The sequence below is a fragment of the Nelumbo nucifera genome, chromosome 7 (assembly GCF_055504915.1).
Source record: "Nelumbo nucifera cultivar China Antique chromosome 7, China Antique-T2T, whole genome shotgun sequence".
Lineage (NCBI taxonomy): Eukaryota > Viridiplantae > Streptophyta > Magnoliopsida > Proteales > Nelumbonaceae > Nelumbo > Nelumbo nucifera.
This window is the reverse complement of record NC_142655.1, coordinates 11,797,902-11,819,966: the sequence shown is the minus strand read 5'-3', so window position 1 is coordinate 11,819,966 and position 22,065 is coordinate 11,797,902. Positions and strand designations below refer to the sequence as shown.

At 37.4% G+C, this 22,065-nt stretch overlaps 1 protein-coding gene across 5 annotated transcripts in view; it reads right to left on the bottom strand.

The window, feature by feature from the left end:
• Positions 1-22,065, bottom strand: part of LOC104608838 (Early-responsive to dehydration stress protein (ERD4)) — a 66,438-nt gene that overhangs the window by 6,493 nt on the left and 37,880 nt on the right. For 3 of the 5 annotated variants that reach the window (XM_088891405.1, XM_088891407.1, XM_010274933.3), the window contains 3 exons: positions 20,505-20,784; positions 14,584-14,862; positions 9,205-9,438 (listed from right to left, as the gene is read on the bottom strand). In XM_088891405.1, coding sequence (XP_088747531.1) covers positions 9,205-9,438; positions 14,584-14,862; positions 20,505-20,784 — 793 coding nt within the window. Of the gene's footprint in view, positions 1-9,204; positions 9,439-14,558; positions 14,863-20,504; positions 20,785-22,065 lie in introns of those variants that run through there. The other 2 variants (XM_088891409.1, XM_088891408.1) reach the window with 2 other exon arrangements.

Below are 22,065 nucleotides of genomic sequence, written 5' to 3'. Positions count from 1 at the left end.
CAACCCTAGACTGACCCTAATCCTAACCCAACCTGACCTACAACCCCATCTAGTAAACCCTAACCCTAACCAACCTAACTCAACCCAAAGATGACTTCAGGTTGCATTTGATTCGGGTTGGGCTGACCCAATCTCCTCCCATCCTCCTAAAATCTCATAAAATTTCTCTCTTAATATTTTATTTTCTTATATTACTCTTAATATTTGATTAAGAGACCTAAATGTAATGTTTCAAATTACTAGTCTATTATCAACGTTGATAGATCTCCTATTAAAAATCTAAAATCATGAAATCATCAATAATGAGACATAAAATTATGGAATAATCACCAATAACTTGCATTGGGCTTAAGAATTAAGGCAAATGGATCAATAATATGCAGTGGGACTATAATGCATGTAGTCAGGTTCGGATTGGGTCGGGCTCTCCAAGGGGTCATCCGTAACCCTAATCCAATTGTTAACCCAACCCAAGTTGCAGCCCTACTCACAAGTTACAATTGTAACTTGCCCATAATTCAACATAATATAAAGCTGTGGCTGGGACAGGTCATTCACCATATCAGATCACAGCCAACCACTCAAATAGTTTCAGTCACAAACAGTTTACATGTACAATATCAATTCGAATCTTTATTACACCACCGCTGGAATAAAAAGAAAGTAGATTTCTAGAAGCTGACCAGATCAGAACAAATGTAAAATATCCACCTGATTTTCTAGCTTTAAACTGTAAGAATGAAAAACTGAAACCAGGTCCAAGATGGATCAGAACAGATGCTTCGTAACAATTGTTGAGATTCTAGATGAAGAAGATTTAGAATATATATATATATATATATATATATTTATATATATATGGAGAGAGAGAGAGAGAACTTCCTATTAACACAGATCGTATATTTAGAACATTCTGAAAATTACAGAGAAGTCACTCAACTCATCAGTAATCACATACATGCATTCTAACACTGCCTTTAACACCAAAGAACTAAAGCAATCTCAAGTACATTTCGGGCTTTTAGGTGGCAAGGTCAAACAAAGACATTTGTATCTCACAATGCAAACATTTTGTCGACTTGCTTAATAAATTGGACAACTTGTAGAGTTATAGATGCACCAATTCATCCAAATCACAGACTCAGTTGAATCAAGGGAAACTGGTGGAAGAGAAAGCAACATTCCAGGGCTAATTAGGAAGTTATTATGCCTATTTTTAATTAGGATGGCATTGCTTAGGTTGTGGGAGTCATCAATCAGTACATACATGATACCATATCTGGAAGTAGTTGAGAGTCATGACCATGACTCATGGTGTGGCAGACTTACCGTGGTTGAAGCTACCACTAGCAGTTGGTAATCAGATTGATAGTCCTTCTAAGTATTACAACAACAAGGCTTCCATCAACAGGGTTCATAATCCCATACAACATGATCACCCCAAGCACATGGAAGTAGGTAGACACTCATCAAAGAGAAGTTGATTCCAAGGAGGTTTGCTTGTTCTATGTAAAGATATAAATATAATATCAGCTTGCTGATTTTGTTTTGTTCTTTTTTTCTCTGATAGAAGGCATAGTCAAAAGTAAACTGATGGGCAAATTGAGCATAACTAATATCTATGCTCCACTAGAGGGAGAGTATAGATAATAATGAAATAAGGGTATTTATGTCTTTTCCTATTTTATAATAATTAGAGATATAATTATCTTTCTGGTACATTCTAATAATTGAGATATATAAATGAACAGAGGGTGTTACAATCTCCAATACTACTTTTCTCCCCGAAATTTTTTTCTTGCATCCTCCTCTTTCTCTCTTCTTTATCTTATTTTACACTCTAAATCACTCAAGATCTCAACTGTAGATCAAGCTAGCTTAGATCCTTGACAGTTTAACTCCACCCAACAACCCCAAGGCTTTTATGAGCATATTTCCATTTTTACTAGCATGGTTAAACATGCATAGCTACTAAGGGATGGCAATTTCCCCTGCCCGGCCTCCCCAACAATCGGGTTGGGTATGGATACTACTATGGCAGGGATGGGAATGAGGATGAGGATTAACTCAGGTACACAATCGGGATGGGGAGTGAAGTCCCCACCCTGACCTAATCCCGACTGTAATATTTTAATTTTGAAAATATATATGCATATATTAAATATTCTAAAATATTATTTGTATATATGTTCTTAAATAGATTTATATTCATTTCAACTCAAATTAAACCAATTTAGATTAATGATTTTTTTCTTTTTTAAGTAAATATTTTTTCCCAAGAAAACTTTTAATAAAAAATAAAAATAAAAAAAGAATTCAGAGATTTGGGAACCCACCTCCACCAGGGATCAGGGATAGGGGTGGAGGCGGCAAAGGTTGGGGCTGTGGAGAAGGAAATAATGTGTCTCACCTCACCATTACTCTTCCCCTCAGGTGAGACAAGGAAAAAAGGATGAGAGCCAAAGAATGTCACATCCGTAGAGATAAAGGCCTTATGAGACATAAGGTCGAAACACTTATACCCCTTGTGAGTAGTAGGGTAAAAAAGCAACTGATGTGGGGCCCGGGATTGTAACAAACGTGATGGCATGTGTAGCATCAACCCAAAAATGCCTTGGAACATTCATTTGGAGAAGTAAACCACGAGCCACTTCTAATAAATGGTTGTTCTTCCTTTCAGCAACACCATTTTGTTGTGTTGTTTTAGGGCAAGAACCTTGATGTAGAATACCATTATTCAAAAGATAAGTATTGACGTCTTTAGTAAAATACTCCTTTTCATTGTCTAAATGATATGAGTATCAACATGGAATTGGGTATATCATACAATGGATGCATTTTTATAACTTCAGGGACTTCATCACGAGAACAAAGCAAATATATCCATGTGTAGCGCAAATAATCTTCAATGAAACTAATGAAATATCAATATCCACCTTCAGAAACAATAGAAACAATGCACAACATTATGAGAGAATGCACAACATTTTCCCTTCCAAAGAAAATAATCAGTTTATCCAGAATAAATATGTAATCAATGTATCTTTTAAAGGATGGATATAGGGTTGCTCTATTTTATTGAGAATGGATGATAGATGGCTCTTTCTCTTCTATTTCTGGACAGGGCGTTATCTCCCTTCCTAATGGTTTAAACTTGTCTAATGTTTACCATGTTCCAAGAATGCCTATTATTCTTCTTTCTACCAATCATCCTCCCCGATGTAAAATCTTGAAGCACACAAGAATCATGAAGAAAAGTTACGAAACAGTTTAATGACTTAGTAATACAATTGATAGAAAGAAGATTAATAGGCATTTTTGGAACATGGTAAACATTAGACAAGTTTAAACCAATAGGAAGGGAGATAACACCCTGTCCAGTAATAGAAGAGAAAGAGCCATTAACAAGCTTAACTTTATCTTTTCCAGACAAAACATGATAAGAAGAGAAAAGAGAAGACTTTTTTTTATCAATAAGAAAAGAGAAGACTTTTTTTTATCAATAAGAAAAGAGAAGACTTACCAGATCCTGTAGATTGAACAATGGAGGAACTACCATTACTTGACTATTGATGGGTCTCTTGATTTGGTATAGTTGAGGCAGTATTGACTACATTAGATTTTTACTCTACTTCTCTTGGAACTTTTTATGTTTTCATGTAAATCCCAACAAAAATCCTTATTGTGTCCAGACCTTCTACAGTGGGTACACCATAATATATCCTTATCAAAATCACCTCTCTTGTTTTCACCATTAGTTAGGAATGCAACTTGCTCTCCCTCAGGAGGATTCATAGCCATCCTCCTAGTTTCCTCGGATTGAACCAAAGCAAAGACTTCTTCAAGATCCAGGAGTTCCTTGCTACCCAAAATATGAACTCGAATAGGTTAATAAATGGAATCTAGACCTACCAAAAAGGAACATACTCTTGGGAAAGTAATTTTCTATAGACAGAAGCATCATCATCATTTTTCCAATCAATGATCCTATAGCGGTCTAACTCCTTCCACATAGATGTGAGAGAAGAATAGTAGGCTGTATGTGATATGTCTCCTTGCTTATAAGTTGATGATTCAACTTGTAATTGATAGATTCTAGGCTTTCTAGCAAAATACCTTTGTTCAAAATAAGTTGATATTGCTTGGTCCCAAATCTCCTTATCCATTTCAGCCCACATGAAGTTTTTTCTAAGTGAAGGCTGAATAGAAGAAACAAGCCAAGACATGATCATTGTTTTAAAAGGCATGGGAGGCATACACCTGGAAGCGCACCCCCAAAACGCCCTAAGGCGCAGACCCAAGGCATACACCTTATACGCTTTTTTCATGAGGCATGCTAGAGGCATATGCCTCATGCACACATCACAAAAAAAGACAAAAAAGGAAAAAAAAAGAAAAAAAAAAGGAAGGGAAGGGAAGGGAAAGGAAGGGAAAGAGTAAGAAAGAAAGACCAGAAAAAAAGAGAAAAAGAAAAAAAAAGGAAAAGGAAAAGGAAAGGGAAGGGAAGAATAGATAAGGGGAAAGAAAGTGGACCAGGGGCTTTACCCCGGACCCCCCTTTCAACTAGTGCTATTCATCTTCATTATTTTTAATATAAAATATTTTTATTAAAAATAAAGAAAAATGAGATCCGTCTTCCTCTTCCCCTTCCTCCTCCTCCTCTCCCTCCTCTCAAGGAGGCTTAGGCTTCTTACGTTTTAAACTACGCCTCACGCCTCTAGGTAGTGCAACGCCTCATGTTTTTAAACATTGGACATGATTAAATAGTTCTCTTGTTTCCACTTATCACAGTCACCTCCTTCTATAGTAGGTCTCTTGGTCTTCCCAGTGAGATACCCCAACTTTCCCTTGGCTCCAACAGACAGTTTTATACTTTTAGACCACTCCAAGTAATTTAATCCACATCAATAAGGATGATGGAGACTGGGAAACTAACACTCTCCGTACTGCTATTAGCACTACTTTGCCCTCCAAGAGGATTAGATGTGACTGAACTATTAGTTGACATGGCTGAACAAACTGTTAACAGCACACCTTTAGGTCACAAAACCAATCACAAAATACACTTCCAGGAAATACACCAACATCTGAATAAGAGATGAAAATAAGAAAAACCAAAGCTCAAAAAGCTGAAGAGATGAGATCCAGTCAGTCCAAGATTACAGTGCGGCACCCTTTAAGAAACCAGATTGCTGTAGAAAATTAGAAGGGAAAAATGGGTTTCCTAGGACAGATTATGCTCTGGTACCATGTAAAATCTGTCAAGGATAACCCATGTGAGAAGGAAGAAACAAAATAGAAGAGAAGAGAAGAGAAGAAGACAGCAGAATGTGAGGTTTTTTTTTTTCAATTTAGTTCGTGCAGAGGGAGGACCCCTCTGACCTCTTTTATATAAATAAAACATAAATACTACAGAGAAGTCCCTGAGAACAGAAAAAAAACAAAAAGATCCCCTGCACCTGAAAACATAATAAAAGGCATCTTACAACAGCTACTAATTGCTCAATACCAAGAAGGAAAGTTCGAATTTTATGACATGAATGATGAATCATTGAGGAGAACTATTTAACTGGTCCATCACCATATAACACCCCTTCCCCCCGGGAAGAAAAAGGAAAAAAAAAAAAGAAAAGAAAAAGAAACCAAGTTGACAGTATTATGAGAGAATGCACAACACTCTTCTTTTCAAAGAAAATAATCAGTTTATCCAGAATAAATATGTAATCAATGTATCTTTTAAAGGATGGATATATAGGGTTGCAAGTCAGGTACCTGACTAAAAGAATTTATACTACAGTATGGCCAGGCCCTTTCAAATTTTAACAAATGCTGAACCCAAGCCTGCCCAATGCATTTCAGGGGATATTCAAGTCATTGATAAATTCCTTACATGACCATGGATTTGATACAAATTTAGCATCTCAGGACTAGGTCTGCAAATGGTATCTGTTTGTCCAAATTCAAATTCAGATCAGATCCAACATAAGCAATCCAAATTTGATCTGTTTATTACTTGATCAAGTATGGATCCACCTCAGTACAATGAAATATGATCCTATCTGATATTTAAATATATATGCTTATATCTTTACAAAATTGATATGTATGTTTTAAATTTCTTTTGATTGTTGTATGCTTAGTAAAGTTATAGATTCAAGTCTCAGAAGTTATTTTCAAGTCATTTTATTCATGACAAACAATATACAAGTCGCTTTTAGTTCATTGTATTCATAATATAGTATTCTGATAATTGATAGATTAATAATTTGTTGATGGTATTATAGATACCATTAATGCAAGAAAGGTCACTTCATGCCCAAAAAAACAAAACAGATCAGAAGGCTGTCGTGTTAGAAAAGCCTTTCTCAGAAGAGGAGGTCAAGAAGGCCATTGATGAAATGGAAGGGGAGAAGGCTCCTGGACCAGATGGGTTCACAGTATTATTTTATAAAAAATTTTGGGATTTAATCAAATCAGATCTGCTCTAAGTCCTGGAAGAATTCCATAGCTCAGCAGCCTTGGAGAGAAGTCTGAATGCCTCCATCTCTTTAATCCCTAAGAAAAGTGGAGCAGCTCAGTTAAAAGACTTTCGCCCTATCAGCCTAATTGGAAGTGTTTATAAAATAATGGCAAAGATTCTAGCATCTAGATTGTGAGGAGTGATGGACTCTCTCGTTTCTGACTTCCAAGGAGCGAAACGTGATGGAGTTCTAATTGCAAATGAAATCATTGATTCAAGAAAAATAAGTGGGAAAAGGGGGCTGGTCTGTAAAATCGACTTGGAAAAGGCCTATGATCATGTGAATTGGGCCTTTCTAGATTATATGTTAGCAAGGATGCACTTTGGGTCATAGTGGAGGAATTGGATGAAAATGTGCATATCAACTCCAAGTGTATCAATCTTGATCAATGGGACAGTGAAAGAACAATTTAAATTCTCAAGAGGGTTAAGACAAGGTGACCCTCTATCTCCATTACTTTTCCTCTTTGTAATGGAAGGTTTGAGCCGGATGGTGGAAAGAGCCTCGACTTCAGGCTGTTTAGACGGTTTTGAGGTCAGCAACAATGGACTAAGGTACCTTCATTGCAATTTGCATATGACACACTATTTTTTTGTGATGCCAAGGTGGATCAGGTAAGCTGTTTTAAGCACTTATTGTTTTGGTTTGTGGTGGTGTCAGGGTTTAAGGTCAACCTATCTAAAAAGTGAAATGATGGCAGTAGGAGAGGTGCCAAACATACAGGATTTGGCTGATGTGTTAGGGTGTAAAGTGGGAATACTTCCCTCCAAATATTTGGGACTTCCTCTGGCTCTGGGTGCAAAGTGCATTTCCAAATCTTTGTGGGATCCAGTCCTTGCAAGTTTAGATTCAAAATTGGCCCCATGGAAGGCCTGGTACCTGTCAAAAGGGGGTAAGGTGACCTTAACTAAAAGCATCTTGGCCAACCTACCTGCCTATTTTTATCCATTTTCTCAATGCCCTCAAATGTGGCTGACAAAATTGAGGAAAAAATGAGAAATTTCCTCTGGGCTGGCTGGAAGGATTCAAATAAGTACCATCTTGTCAATTGGGAGCAGGTGTGCAAGCTTCAAAGTCAAGGAGGTTTAGGAATCAGGAAGTTTAAACTGTTCAATGCTGCCCTGTTGGGAAGATGGTTCTGGAGATTCACTGCCGAACTAGATAGTTTGTGGAGAAAGGTTATTGAGGAGAAATACGGGTTGAGAAGCAATGGGTGGGATACTTCGAACTCTAACCAGTCTTGCGGGTGCACAATGTGGAAGGGTATCTCCAGAGCTTATGACCAGTTTTCTGAAGGCTTAAAACTCAGAGTGAGGGATGGTAGGAAATTTTACTTTTGGATGGATCCTTGGTGTGGGGATGCTGCCCTAAAAGATGTCTTCCCGGCTCTATTTACAGTGGCTGCAGATAGATCAGCATTAATAGCTGACTCTTATGTGGTGGAAATGGTAGCACATCTCTTTGAAGTGGGCTAGTCACCAGCTTTAAGGAGAGATTTCAATGATTGGGTGGTGGACATGGTAGCCCATCTCTTTGAAGTCCTTTCAAAGTCAATGGCTGAACCCGCAAGCCCAAGACACAAGATGCTGGAAGTAGACAAGGACCGAATAGCTCTCTGTCAAATCCTTCTATATGGGTCTGGCAGGACAAGTGAGAGATACTTTTCCAAGTAAATCCATATACAGAACAGCGGCCCCCTCTAAAGTAAATTTTTTTCTCTGGGTATCTGTGCTGGACAAATGATTGACAAAGACCGTGCTAGTGAAGAAGGGCTTCAGTGTTCCTGATCTGCTGTGTGTTTTCTCTAATAGAGAGATGGAGACTTCTAGTCACTTGTTCCTGAACTGCAGTTTCAGTGCTTCAATTTGGAACTATTTTCTTGCTGCTCTAAACATAAGGTGGTGTGTTCCGAGGTCATTGGAGGACCTACTAAAAGGCTGGCAGGTCCAGGGTATGTCAAGGAAAGGCAAGCTGTGCTGGTCCTCTGTCACAGCAGCAATTTTGTGGGCCATATGGCTAGAAAGAAATAGAAGAATTTTTTAGCAGAAGCTAGTTTCAGAAACAGTGGTGATTAACACAGCAGTAGGCTTCTTCTTTCTTGATGGTGGATTTTTTTGGAGGTACCTAATGGGTTATCTTGTATAGTTACTCATTGTACAAAGGACCTGGTTTAGATATTAATTCAATTTACCATACTTTGCCTTTATCAAAAAAAAAAGAAAAAGAAAAAAGAAAAACAACAAAAGACAAAAGGCTAAGTCCATATCCAGTCCAACCCTCCCACGACCCCAGATAGCTAGGACTAACATTGGATAATGGCCTTTCATTAGAGGTATTCGATATCTCAATCTGATCTGATATTGATGATTGATCTAAATCTGCTGGTGAGATTTGATTCAAATCTGAATATTAATGAATCAAATCTGGATCTAGGTATATCTTGTTCAATCCTATCTGTTGGAAGCCCAACTCAAAACCACATGACATGTTCTAAGTTTGAGTTGCTAACTTCTATCTCTGCAATGGGGCTCAAAATGAAAATGACAATGGAGCCTCAATTGGTAGAGGTTCCCTCATTAAAACATTGTACGATAAAAAAATGTAACCAAGAAATAATAAACTTCCATTTACTGATTATCACTGTAAGACTTTACCATAAATGCACATATAGACTCGAAGATACCTGGATAGAGTAACAGCAAAATGTAGGAAGGAAGCGGATCTTGCAATATTCATTGAACAAGAAAGTGCACAAGAGGAGTGGTATTGTTGAAATTGATGCTGCTGGCTTTGACTTCAATCCAAAGAGACCAATCATAGTAATTTGCATAAGAATGATGGCCATGAAAATATAATGATGAATGTATGGCCAGTATTGTCCACATGTCTCATAAACAAATTCATATACATTTTCAATCTGCAAACAATATTTGCACCAATTATACTCAATTCAACTCAACAAATCCTTATTCTACTATCTGTTGTAGCTAGAAAATCCCATTTTACCATTTCACTCTATCAAGGGCCACAAATTCCAATAAAATGGAATCATTTCATGTTTTCCATTGAATTTGGACCCTCCCAATTATCATTTGAAAGTTGAAACTAATCAATTGCAGGTTCTTAAGAAAAATCGTAAATGATCTAACTTGAAAGAAAAAGAACAGAAGAAATTGCTGCCTTATTCCATCATTTTATAGACAATTGAGAATGGATCCAGTTTACATGATGAACTTGTGCTGTAAAGTGTATAAGAAAATGGCCTTGGCCTTTTAAGGACTTTTCCAAGAATTAGTGTTATGAATGCAAAGAGTTTGGGCATGTGGCCTCTCACAGTCTAGTCTCACTGTAAGAAAAAGAATTTTGTACCTACTAAAAGCAATAGGGGCATATTATCATTGAAGGCCCGACTCAGCCTCCCAAGAAAGGTAAGCATAAGGCACTTCACACAGTTATAGAGTCCTTATCTGATAGTACTCCTTCCTCCACTTCTACTAAAAGGGGGAATCTTTTGGCACTTTGGCTGAGGAGAAGATACGACAACTCACATCTTTGGCTATTTCCTCTGCTTTCTCTTCTCTTGGCCCGTCTAATAAGTCTTCTACCATTTGTTCCTCTCCTAGCCATATGAGGATTATTGATTCAGGTGCCTTGAATCATATGATTGGGGCCTTGCTTCATCAAACTTCCAAACTCTACTCTTTTAATACCTAGATTGTCACTAGTAGTGGTGAGTCTTTGAAATTGCAGGTTGTGATGATTTGTTTCTTTAGGCTCTGTTTGGAAGGAGTACAAATACAAATATGTAGAGCATAGAACTTGTATTTTGTATGTATTTGCACTGTACATATTTGCATTTGTACTTCTTCCAAGCTGAGCTTTATATTTCTCAGTTAGTCTTCCTTTCATCTCCCAAAAGAACTTTTTTATTCCTCAATTAATTATTAATATTATATCTGTTGGACAACTTGTTGATGATGGTAAGTTCGTAACATAGTTTTGTTTTCTCGTATTGGTTGTTTTATATAGGACCAATGCATTGGGGAAGTGAAGGGGAAGGGGTGTAGGCTTGGGAGGCTATTTGCTCTTGAGTTTGAGAAGAGGCCATTGTCTTCAGCTTCTTGTTTCCTTTCTAGTACTAGTGATATTTTGCATTCTCATTGAAATAATATGTGGCATTTATGGCAGACATTTAGGCCATACACATGTTAAGAACTTGGATCATCTATTTCTTTTGTTTGCTTGCTTACTGTTACTTTTGCTTCTAAGAATATTAATGAATCTTGCATAATTGTGGTCTTAGAAAAAGTCACATTTTGCCTTTTCCACCTTTTGGGCATGCTACTATTCCTTTTCAAGTAAAATACATAGTGATGTTTGGTTATCTCTTGTTATATCTAGACTTGGCTATAGACATTTTGCATTATTTATTGATGATTGCACTAGATACACCTGGGTATACTTGATCCAAAAGAAATCAAAAGTTTTTTCCACTTTTCAAAACTTTCATACTATGACAATAACATAGAATAGTGCCACCATTCACATATTATGTTTGGATTTAGGGGGAGAATGATGGGGGAAAATGGAGAGTTCTAGACTTATTTGAAGAACTCCTCAATAAAGCGGAGTTGTAGAACACAAAATCTGACAAATTTTGAGATGGTCAGATCCCTTTTGCTTAATTCCCATGTCCTTGATGCCTTTTGAGTGGATATTGTTGAGAGTGTAAGGGCATTTATGTCCTTTTATGTACTTTTGTATTTGGGCAGATATCCAAGGGCCCCTTTGTAATTTTGCTCAAAAGGATTAAATTAAATGTCTTTGGTGTGAATAGTTACACACCATAGCATTCCCGGCACATCTCTTCTTCTCCTTCTTCTTCCTCTTCTTCTTCTTTCACATCACTAAAACCTTTAACTTGGTATCAGAGTGCCACACGATCAAGGAAACCATCTACTACTGGTCGCGACTCACAGACAAACCTGCTAATGTCAATACACTGCCAGTTGATGTCAACAGCCCATACAATCGATGACATCCTTATGGTTTTTTTATGCTCATTGATTCACCCTGATTTTAGGGAAATTTTGGTATAGGTTTCATGGTGGTTTGAGGCTGTTTTAGTTTTTTCTTGGATTTTTTTCGATGAAAAATGGCGAAGATCCAGATCTAGAGCTTAGGGCTTGCATGCTCATATGGTGGTCTGGTTGTTGTTGAAACCTCGTGTTTGAGTCGTACTAAATCCCTGGGACTGCAAGTAGTCGTGGATTTTTTGGAGCCCTAAAACATTTTTGGGAATTTTTTTCTTCCCCTATTTTTCCCCCAGTACCTTTTTGTTTCAAATTTTACGGTTGTAACTCCTATCTAACCTTGTGGGAAAGGTGTTTGGGAGTTCAGCCGGTGTTGGATACTCTGGTTTTGGTGAGAAAGGAGTTTTTGAAGGGTTTGTGCTCGATGGACTCACACAAAGATGTTCGCATACCTACCTATGTCCTCTCAGGAAGTAATGACAATGCTGGAGGGCAGATTACTACTGTAAACTTAATGGAACAAATTTTCTTGAATGATCTCAATCAGATAAGCTTACAATCGGTGGAAGAGGTAAGTAAGCTTGGATTTATTACTGGTAAGGAAGCCAAGCCAAAGCCTAAAGATCCAAACCATTCAAAATGGGAGCAAGATAATCTGTTGGTTATGTCTTGGCTTGTATTCTCTTTGTAGCCACACATAGACTGCAACTATATGTCCCTTTCAATAGCTAAAGATATTTGGGACGGACTAACTGCAACTTATTCTCAAGCGAAAAACACTGCTAGAATTTATCAATTGCGAAGAGAAGCATGTAATATGCGACAGGAGGAGAAATTAGTGGCTATGTATTTCTCCTCCTTACAATTAATTTGGGAAGAAATTGATCATTTAGAGGCTAGAGGCTTTGGAGTGGAAGGGTCCTGTTGATGCAAAACGGTACAAGAAGTACATTGAAAAAACCGAGTTTTTGATTTTCCTGCTGGGCTGAATGACGATTATGACTTCACCAGGAAACAGAACCTAAGTGCTGACATTTTGTCTCTCTCCACAACATATTCTCCTGTGTAGAATGAAGAGAGTAGGAGGAATGCTATGATGCAAGTGTCTGTACGTGAGAACACTGCTCTTGTGTCCACAAAGCCTAAGAAAATTTTTGGTAAACTTGAAGAGGTAGGTGAGCACACTACCATGGAGGTCCCCAACATGTGTCTCTAGTGTGCCTGGTCTTTCAGACAGTGAGTGCACCAAAGTTTGTCTTTGCCATCCACTCTCTCTTGTAAATCACCCTTCTTAGAAGAGCCTCCAACATTTGAATTTGTACCTCCTCTGATAGCTAGAGCAACTGGCTCCCCCTCTGCACAATTCATCACACTTCTTCTACTCTTCAGATTGAACTAAGGCATAAACTTCCTGAATTGAAGGCAAGTATTTACTTTTCAAGAGTACCCTAATAGACTCATATGTAGGATTCAGCCCCAAAAGAAAATAAAATACTCGTTGCTGGGAAACAAGTGACTTGTAGGCCTTTGCATCTTTATCACACTTCCAATTCACATTTTGGTAATGATCTAGTTCCTTCCATATTGATGTCAGATCTGAGTAGTACACTGAGAGACTTCTCTCCCCCTGCTTGCAAGTGGAGGATTCAGCTTGCAATTGATATATCTTGGCAAAGTGCCTTTGTTCCGAATAGGTATATTTCACTTGCTCCCATATTTCACAAGTTGTTTCAACCCACATGAATGTTTTCCTTACTTGTGGCAGCATAGAAACCAAGAGCCATTACATCACCATACTATGTTCTTGGTTCCACATGTCATATTCAGCACTTCTAGTCTTAGATTCCTTCACTTAAGCATTAATATATCCTATCCTCCCCCTAGCAATAATGTAGAGTTTAATTCCCCTAGACCATTCAAGGTAGTTCAGTCCATCAAAGGGAATTACAGCCATAGGAAAACTCATATCCATCTCCCTATTCATTCCGTTTTGACCTCCTGAAACCTCAGAAGTTGCAGAATTCTCAGAGGACATGGTTAAGAACACTATTTAGTTTCAAAACACAACTTAGGATCCCTCCTAACACCAAAAACAAATTCCTAGAAGCACCCCAAATAAGCAGTCTACATGCACACAATTCGTTTTGGACACAAACTGAACACAGACCAGCACCAACTCTCCAAAAAAAAAAAATTAGGCTTAGATTGATTTCAGACCTGTACAGAATCAACAGTTCTAGTCTACCAGGCTTCCAAGAGTGTCTAAGTGTATTAACAACCGGAGAGATCCTCATAATATTGTAGTCACACCAAAACTGGGAAATAACAGGTCATCCGTGACCTACAGGCATCCCTTTCACAAGTACAGGATCACACGATCCAAGAAAAGAGGTCTAAACCTCACAATTTTTTTGACAGCATTCAGCAGGCCAGCTTATCGAGTTTTTTCCTTGGTACACGACCAAGATAAAAGAAGGAAAAGAAGGAAAAAGAGAAGACTTGTATCAGTCGTAGGTCAGTTTTTTTCTTTTTTGTTCTCAGTCTGGAGAAGACAGCAAGATGAAGGAGAAGACTTGTTCGATCTGCTCTCAAATCCAGTAGAGTTGCTCTGATACCATCTTAACAATGGACGAACAGCAGTAAACAAGAAGGGAAGAGAGAGAGAAGAGAGAAGGTAGAAGAGAAGAAAGAAGATTGGCGAACCCAATCATAGTCTGGCGACGCCAGATTACATTAATATTTATAGGGCAACCATAATTAGAAGGGAAAAGACCCTTGTGCCCCTGCTAAGATTAAAGTACAAGAACAGTAATAAAAAAACTACTTTAAACAGACCAAACAGACCCTAACTAAGAAGAATAAGAAAATAAATATGAAATAAACTATTTCAACAAAGTGAAAACAGAAACATCTTTGCACAGAGCAATTACTTACATGGTGTTAGTAATAAATATTAAGAAAATAAAAAATAGAGAAAACTAGGATGGATCAATTCAGAACATACTAATGAATTGAGAAGCAAGGTTGACCTGATTGATATATACAATATATCCAAGGATGAAGTATCCTACAAGAAATGGAAGCAGCAATGGCGCAACTAATGCATATACCGTCCCAATTAATATTGAAAGTGAGACAATAGGAATAACTCTGTAATATGGAAAAGAATAAATATATGGTTTCCTCTTTTTTCCTCGAAAAAATAAATGAACGTTCAAAAAATTCCATGCCATTAAGCCAGGCTGAAGAATTTCCAATGAAAACCCTGATAGTCCATCTGTCAAAATGTATGTCATGAAGAAATCCGCCTGGGATAAAAGAAGAAAAAGGTAAGAACAATCACAAATGCAAAATCCATTTTCTGTATGATGCCATATGCAGAAACAAGCTACAGAGATTTTTCCATTCCTTCATAAAAGTGTTAAAAGGAATACTTGTTTCTATACATGAAGCTTATAAAAAAGAGTTCAAAATATCTTAGATTCTTTAGATCAAGATTCAATTTTACTCATATCATAATAGAACATTGCTGTTGGTTTTGCAGAGCATTGTAACAAGTTAAATCTGTTACAGCATAAGCACCAAAAATGGTATCTCATGTCAATTGACTGGAGTGCAAATTAATTGTACCAGATATTTTTTCCATGGTTATTAGCAAGCTACACTCTAAAATTATGTCTACATAAAATCAAGGGACTGGATCAACTAACACATACCCATAGAAGACAACAATACCTGCTCGTATGAGGTAGGGATGGAATAGAAAACCCAGTTCTTCTCACATGTATATATGGAATGATCCACCAGCCATCATTCAAATTGTTGTGGATAAGAAAGTGTATAAATCAACAAGAAGAAAGTGTGACTTAGTCAAATCAAGCAGTAAGCTCTGCTTACAGATCAAAGAGAGCTGAGCTAGCCTATTATGTTTTTTCTGCAACAACTCTCAGGTGGCAACTATATACACTAGCATTCTAAATTGAGTGACACATAGACAGAGTGAGCTGTAATCTTGACAAGGTTGGAAGATCTAGCCAGAGAAGATGATAGATAGGTTTGTAGATTTTTTTTTTTTGATCAATAACAGAAATTTTATAAAAAGAGATATAGAAATTACAACCAGGAGGGAGGGGTAAAAAGACTTAACCCTCCCTAACAAACTGAAAAAACATATTACAATATAGCCCAAAAAAGATTTGTTCTTCCCACCCCCTGTTTGGCCAAGGTATCAGCCATGGAGTTAGTGCACCTCTTGGCCCATTGAACCCTTACCGACATATTCTGAGTTAACTGAGTCATTTTCTTTCTTTCATTAGAGAACTTCCACAAGCTGGACACTTCCTTCTGCAACCATTTAATAGTCAACTGAGAATCTCCTTCCACCAACAACTTACTAATATTCAGTTGTCTAGCTCTTTTAAACCCTTCTAGAGCTGCCAAGATTTCAGCTCTCAATGAGTCCCCCCAGCCTATAGGCCCTGAGAACATAGCAATGATTCTACCTTCCTCATCCCTGAAGATACCGCCTATACCAGAATGGCCTGGATTTCCTTCGCTGCTACCATCGAAGTTCAATTTGATGAAACCCAGATCTGGTGGAGTCCAAACAGGTCTAAGAGCTGTGAAGATGGGAGCTGACCGAGCCACTTCATCCCACTTTCTAATGATGTCTCCTACTGAATAATCTTCAAAGAGCTTCAAAGGCTTGACCCAAAGAGCCACCCTAACATAAATAAGTTCTATGATGGCTTCCTTACTTTTTTCTTTATCATGAAAAACTCTTTGATTTCTTTCTTCCCAAACCGTCCAACAAACAGCAGCTCTAGAACAACTCCACAATATTTTCCTTCTCTTTTTTAATCCCCTCACTGTTGTGGAGCTAAACAAGCTTTGCACATTAGAAGGGAAGGTCCACCTGCAACCAAATAGAGAAAAAAACCAACACCAGATATCTGAAACAAAAGGGCAAGAAACAAGCTTTGTAGATTCATTCCCATGGTTCTATAGTTCCCACCAAAAAATGGTGTATTCAAATTCTGATAACTTTTAGGCAATGAAGGGGACCATCTTCTAAACCTACATATTCCACAATGACCAATAGCATACAAGTACATGATAGAAAAGTGAAAAAGAGAACCCTATGTAAGGGGTGCGATAAAGAAACCTAAAATCTGATGCAAACAATCAAATCTGATAGCAAATTTGAAGCAAAACTAGGAACATGAAGAACAATCATTAAGGGAGAGACCCTTTTTGAGCAAGGTTTTAAAAAATGATCTAGAACTGGAACCATTTTGGCCACCGGTTTCCGGGTTGATGGTTCGAATGTCCAATTCCAACTAAAAAAATTAAAAAAAATTAAAAAATAATAACTAAAATAAAAAACGGCCAAAAACCATTGAATGGGTCAAACGTGTCAGCAGGTCGCCGATCAATTCAAGCCAAAGACCAGGTTTGAGGTAAAACAGAACCAATTGCCTAGATAGTTCCTAGCTCAAACGGTCCGACCATCCGGGTCAACGGCAGTTCAAAAACACTGTTGCTGAGGTTTACCTCCCCCCTTTTCTACCTTATCAGTTGTGAAATCTAGGAAAGACCCTAAGGTAAGGGAACTAGTGATCTATCCCATCAATGAAGGAGAAATTATGAATGTATTCTTCTACCCCTTTGCACTATTACACATGGAAACATTCCCACTTGGTGTCTGACCCTTCTGTGGGTTCTTACCCTTCCTCAAGGCTGCTGGTTTCAAATGAGGATATAAAATCTAGCATGTATTCTCGATGTGTCTCTCACCCTCACAATGAGTACATTTAAGATTCCTCTTGTCAAAACTCTTCCCCCCTTTGGGCTAGAGGAAACAAGGGTTGAGTGTTAAATAGGTGGCTGCAGCTATGTATCAATTTGCATCTCTTTTCTTCTTACCTCATTCGTTATGAGGTAATAAACATGCTATAGATTTGGATGTTCATCCCATCCCAATATCTGGGACCTTATAACTTCATATATAGGATCTAACCTGATAAGGAATTTAAATGCCCTGCCTTCAATTTGTTTGTCATATTTCTCCTAGTCCTTTGTGTCATCACAGTCAATTATCAAGTTATGATCCAATTCCTCCCACAACCAATGTAACAAAATATGTGGCTTCAGACATGTCTCCTTGCTCTAGAGCAGCAATACCTTGTGTTAATCTATAGATTCTAGCATTGTTCTTTCGTTGTCCACAAGTCTTAGATACCTTCCTCCAAATCTGATGGGAGTAGGGAAATGATGGACGTCCTTGCAATTCTTGGAGTCATAGAAGCAAGGAGCCAAGACATAACAATTGCATTTTATCTACACCAGGTAGAGCATTCAGCATCTTCATCATTAGGTTCCTTTTTCTTTACATTAATATACACCAAGAGATCTTGGGAAGTGATGAACAACTTGGCTGAGACTGACCATTCCCTGAAATTTTACTCATCTATCAACACATGGTTATCAATAAGCTGTGCAAATTTGGATTATCAAGGTTGAAAGTCCTTCCAGCAGATTGGTTGTCCTTAAAAGACACTTTCCTGAAATTGATGACATTATTCCCTTCTATCCGCTCACAAATAGCAGCTCCAACACAAAAAACGACCTATATACTGATGAAACTCAGTTTTGAGGTTTGCAAGAACACTCTCAGTCACAAAAATAAACAGCTACAATACTCTTTTCAGACCACCTTAACTCTTCTACCTCAACCGGCTACACCAGCACTTTGGTTCCAGCACAAATCTAGGGCTGTCTACTCAGCCATTCTAGATCTGTTCAAAAAACAGATCTTTCTAGTAGCCAAATAGCTTCTGGCTGTCACTTCAATCTAGCAGGGCATGAACTGGGCTGAAAAACTTCCTCTTTGATCCCTACTCCAAAGAGAAACCCTAGTTACAGACTGTCTAGTGTGTGACGACCACAACTAGGGCTTCTTAATCAATAGACAAAAATAAAAAGGAGAATAGAGGAAAGAAGAGAGGATTATTGAAGTTGGAACTTGCAGAAGTTGGATCATTACAGCTCTGATACAATGTTTGCAAACCCGAAATGGAGTTTAGGGCAAGAAGAAGAGAGAACAGAGAAGAGGGAAGAGAATGAATGGGCACAAGTGTATTCTCAGCCAGTCCTCAAATAAAATTTATATTAAGTGTTTAATGGGTACATAAGAAGACTAATATGCCCCTAATTAGTGAAGGCACAATCAGCCACAAACTAATCCAGGCCCATTACAGAAATAAGTATGAGACATAAAGAGATAAAGGCTCACAGATAATTACCCATTACAACAACAAAAAGAAAATATCCAAGGCGATGGAAGCATTGGAATTTCCTTTCTTATTCTTGAGTCTAGCCAGTACAAGGTGTGGGTGAAGTTTTCAGCAGGTATCCCTTGCAGCTTCTTACGATGATTGCAAAAAAATATTTCATCTCTTCCTTCTTTATTTCTTTCTCCTTTCAATCATTATTACACTTTAGCATTGGGACAGTAGGAGCAAACAGCAAAGGCCTCAACAATTTCATAGTCATGGTTGAGTTCAACAAGAAATTCAAAAAACCTATTCCTCTCAATTTCTTGTAAGTAGCTGCATCCTTCTAACTTTTCCAGTCTATATTTTCCAAATGATCAATCTCATACCAAAGTGATTTTAGAGTAGAAAAATAAACTGACACTAGCTCCCCTCTCCCCCCCCCCCCCCCCCGAGATTGGTCACATCTTAGTAAAATTGAGAGATTGGGAATATGTCTCTTTTGCATTATTCCATTTGCAGAATTCACCCATAAGTAGTTACGACTAATACGAAACTTCATAGAGTAGAGAATAGCCATGTCATAACCATGTAATTTGTCTTGAACCCCTCAACTGTGAGAAGCATACGTAGATAACCAATCTTGCCTCTTCCACCAATTGCCACCATAGCTGATTGGGCCCATTGCAAATAGTTCGCCATATCCAGCTTCTATTGAATTTGGAAGTTGTTCTTACCTGTTATGCTTCCAGCCCTTGAAGAACCTTCTCCATTAGTTTTGGGTCCATTTCCAGCAGTCTCTGTAGTATTTACAATTCCAAACTTAAGGAAAACAGATTCAAGAAAAGAGAAAATAGCTGCCCCTATTCACCACTTCGATTGGGTAGAATAGCCCTCAACCAGTATATATATATATATATACTCTTCCAGGAGTAATCCGATTTCCCTGATAATCCAAAAACAAAGAACTGACCTGTGCAATCACTACCAACAAGGATTTTAAACCTGATTACCTTGGAAAACCCTAGACCACCTCTTGGAGAAGAGAGAAAACAGCAGGTGCTCCCACCAGACTACTCCAATCAAGCTCCCATGAGCCAAACCAATGAAGAAACCTTGCTCTGGTACCAAGAAGTTGAGCAGGAAATAATAGGTTCTGTTAAAAATAAAAGAAAGCAAGAGAAGAGGAGAAGAGAAAGGTGAAAGGTCAAGGAAGAAGAGAATAGGAGGAGATACATGATGAGAAGAAAAGGAGGGAACAGAAAAGTCAGTTCTGTCACCCCATACATTAGTATTTATATGCTGATGTTATGAACAAATTACAATGACCAAAATACCCCTTCCAACTAAAACATAAAACATAGACATATAATGAAAAGATATAAACAACTGAAAGGGAAGAAACATAATAGCCCACTCAATCTACTGCATCTCTACAAAGGCGGTTGTTGTTCTAATTAATAATTTTCACTGTACAAAAACAATCGTTATTCTGCATGAAGGCCAAGTTCTATCATCTCTTAACCAAAACTTCATATTACCATACAAAATAAATACAAGCAACTAACCATTCGTTTTCTAAAGCATATAGTGTCCATATCCATTCCTTCCCCCAATATCATGGAAATTCATAAGTCATATTAATTGCCAGAAAGATCAAGAGAATAAAAGATTACTTGATCAGAGACAGCACTTGCAAGATGACTAGGAAAGTCCTTCGGATGAGTGAAGGATTGTCCAATTTGGTCCAGTAAAGACCCTGATAACAAGCTCAAAAAGAAAACATTTCCCACTAGGAAATAGAAAACCATGCTGCAAGCTTTTATCTCTCTTTTGCTCCTTGAGATGCAGCCTTCTAGTTTAGCCATTAAGAGCATGGCAAAGGGAACAATGTAAATGAAGATGTTAAGAATGGCACTTGGAAGATATCCTGTCACAATAGATCTTAAACCTGGTCTGTAGGTTACTATGTTAGCCAAAAACTACAAACTGAAATCAAGAGAATTACAACCAATAGGTATTTCTAAAATGAAAAAAAAAAACAAGAAATAACAAGACAGCTAATTGAAATCAAGAGAACTACAACAAAATTAATAGTTTAAAACTTAAAAATAACAAATTCAATAGGGTTTGAACATGATACCGGAAAAACTTGTACCAATCAACCGGCATCATAAAAGGGGTAACCAATCAGGTGGTCATTTATCAAATTCAAGGGGGCTTTGATTGGTCAAAGCCTTCTGGTATCATGTCTTTCCGACAGCATAGATGTTTTTCAAATAAATATTAGAGCTTCAAATAACATAATATCTTGATTTCTTGGTATATAGTATATACAACCTACTTGTAGATTCATTTCATGGGTCAAAGGACAGAATTATCAAAAGTTGCAGACATGCACTTTTCTGAAGTATTAGGGAATGAAACTTCAGGTAATTAATTTCCCAAAGTTACAGCATAGAAAATTGTTTTTTTCTTTATGAATAACAGAAACTGATTCATTAATATTAAAGATGTACAAAGAGGATAGAGGGAAAGATAAATTTTCTTAACTCTCCCTCACCCAGGAAACATGATTACAGGATTACAAAACAACCCAAAACAAATGATCCCTTCTCACCCCCTGTTTTGCTGAAGTATCAGCAAAGGAGTTAGAAAATTAAGTTGTAGACTAGTAGTTCACGAATAAATAATAAAGAGGTGAATTGTCAATTATTTTGACCAATAGGTGAAGCTTTTTTCAATAATAAAACATAAGAAGTGGGGAAGTTCATGCTATTCACTTAAGACAATCTTCAACAATGATGAAATTCTAATTCATAGTTTTGACCACACAAAAGACATTAACTTTATCAAGAAAAATTTAACTAATTTTCACCATTTAGGGTTGATTAAAAAAATCATGTTTAAGAAATTTATCAAAAGATAGGTCCCAACTTTTTTTTCTCATAGTTGGGAATCAAGTTCAAGACTACAAGAAGGCAAGGGAAAGAATGCATTGACAAGAAGGAACTTGCTTGACAAGTATTTGAAGGGAAAGAAAGAATGGGGAAAGAAAACAAATTTCTTCCAGTTCCTCCTACTCCAATGTTAGTTACATTACATATTTTACTATTTTCCTAGATTAAGTCAAATTTGGCATTTTTTAGGCTATCTTTTGTTCTATCATGGTCAAAGGAATGTGTTCAATTGTAGTTTTTAGAATTTAGAGAAGTTAAAATTTGTTGGGGGTCAAGA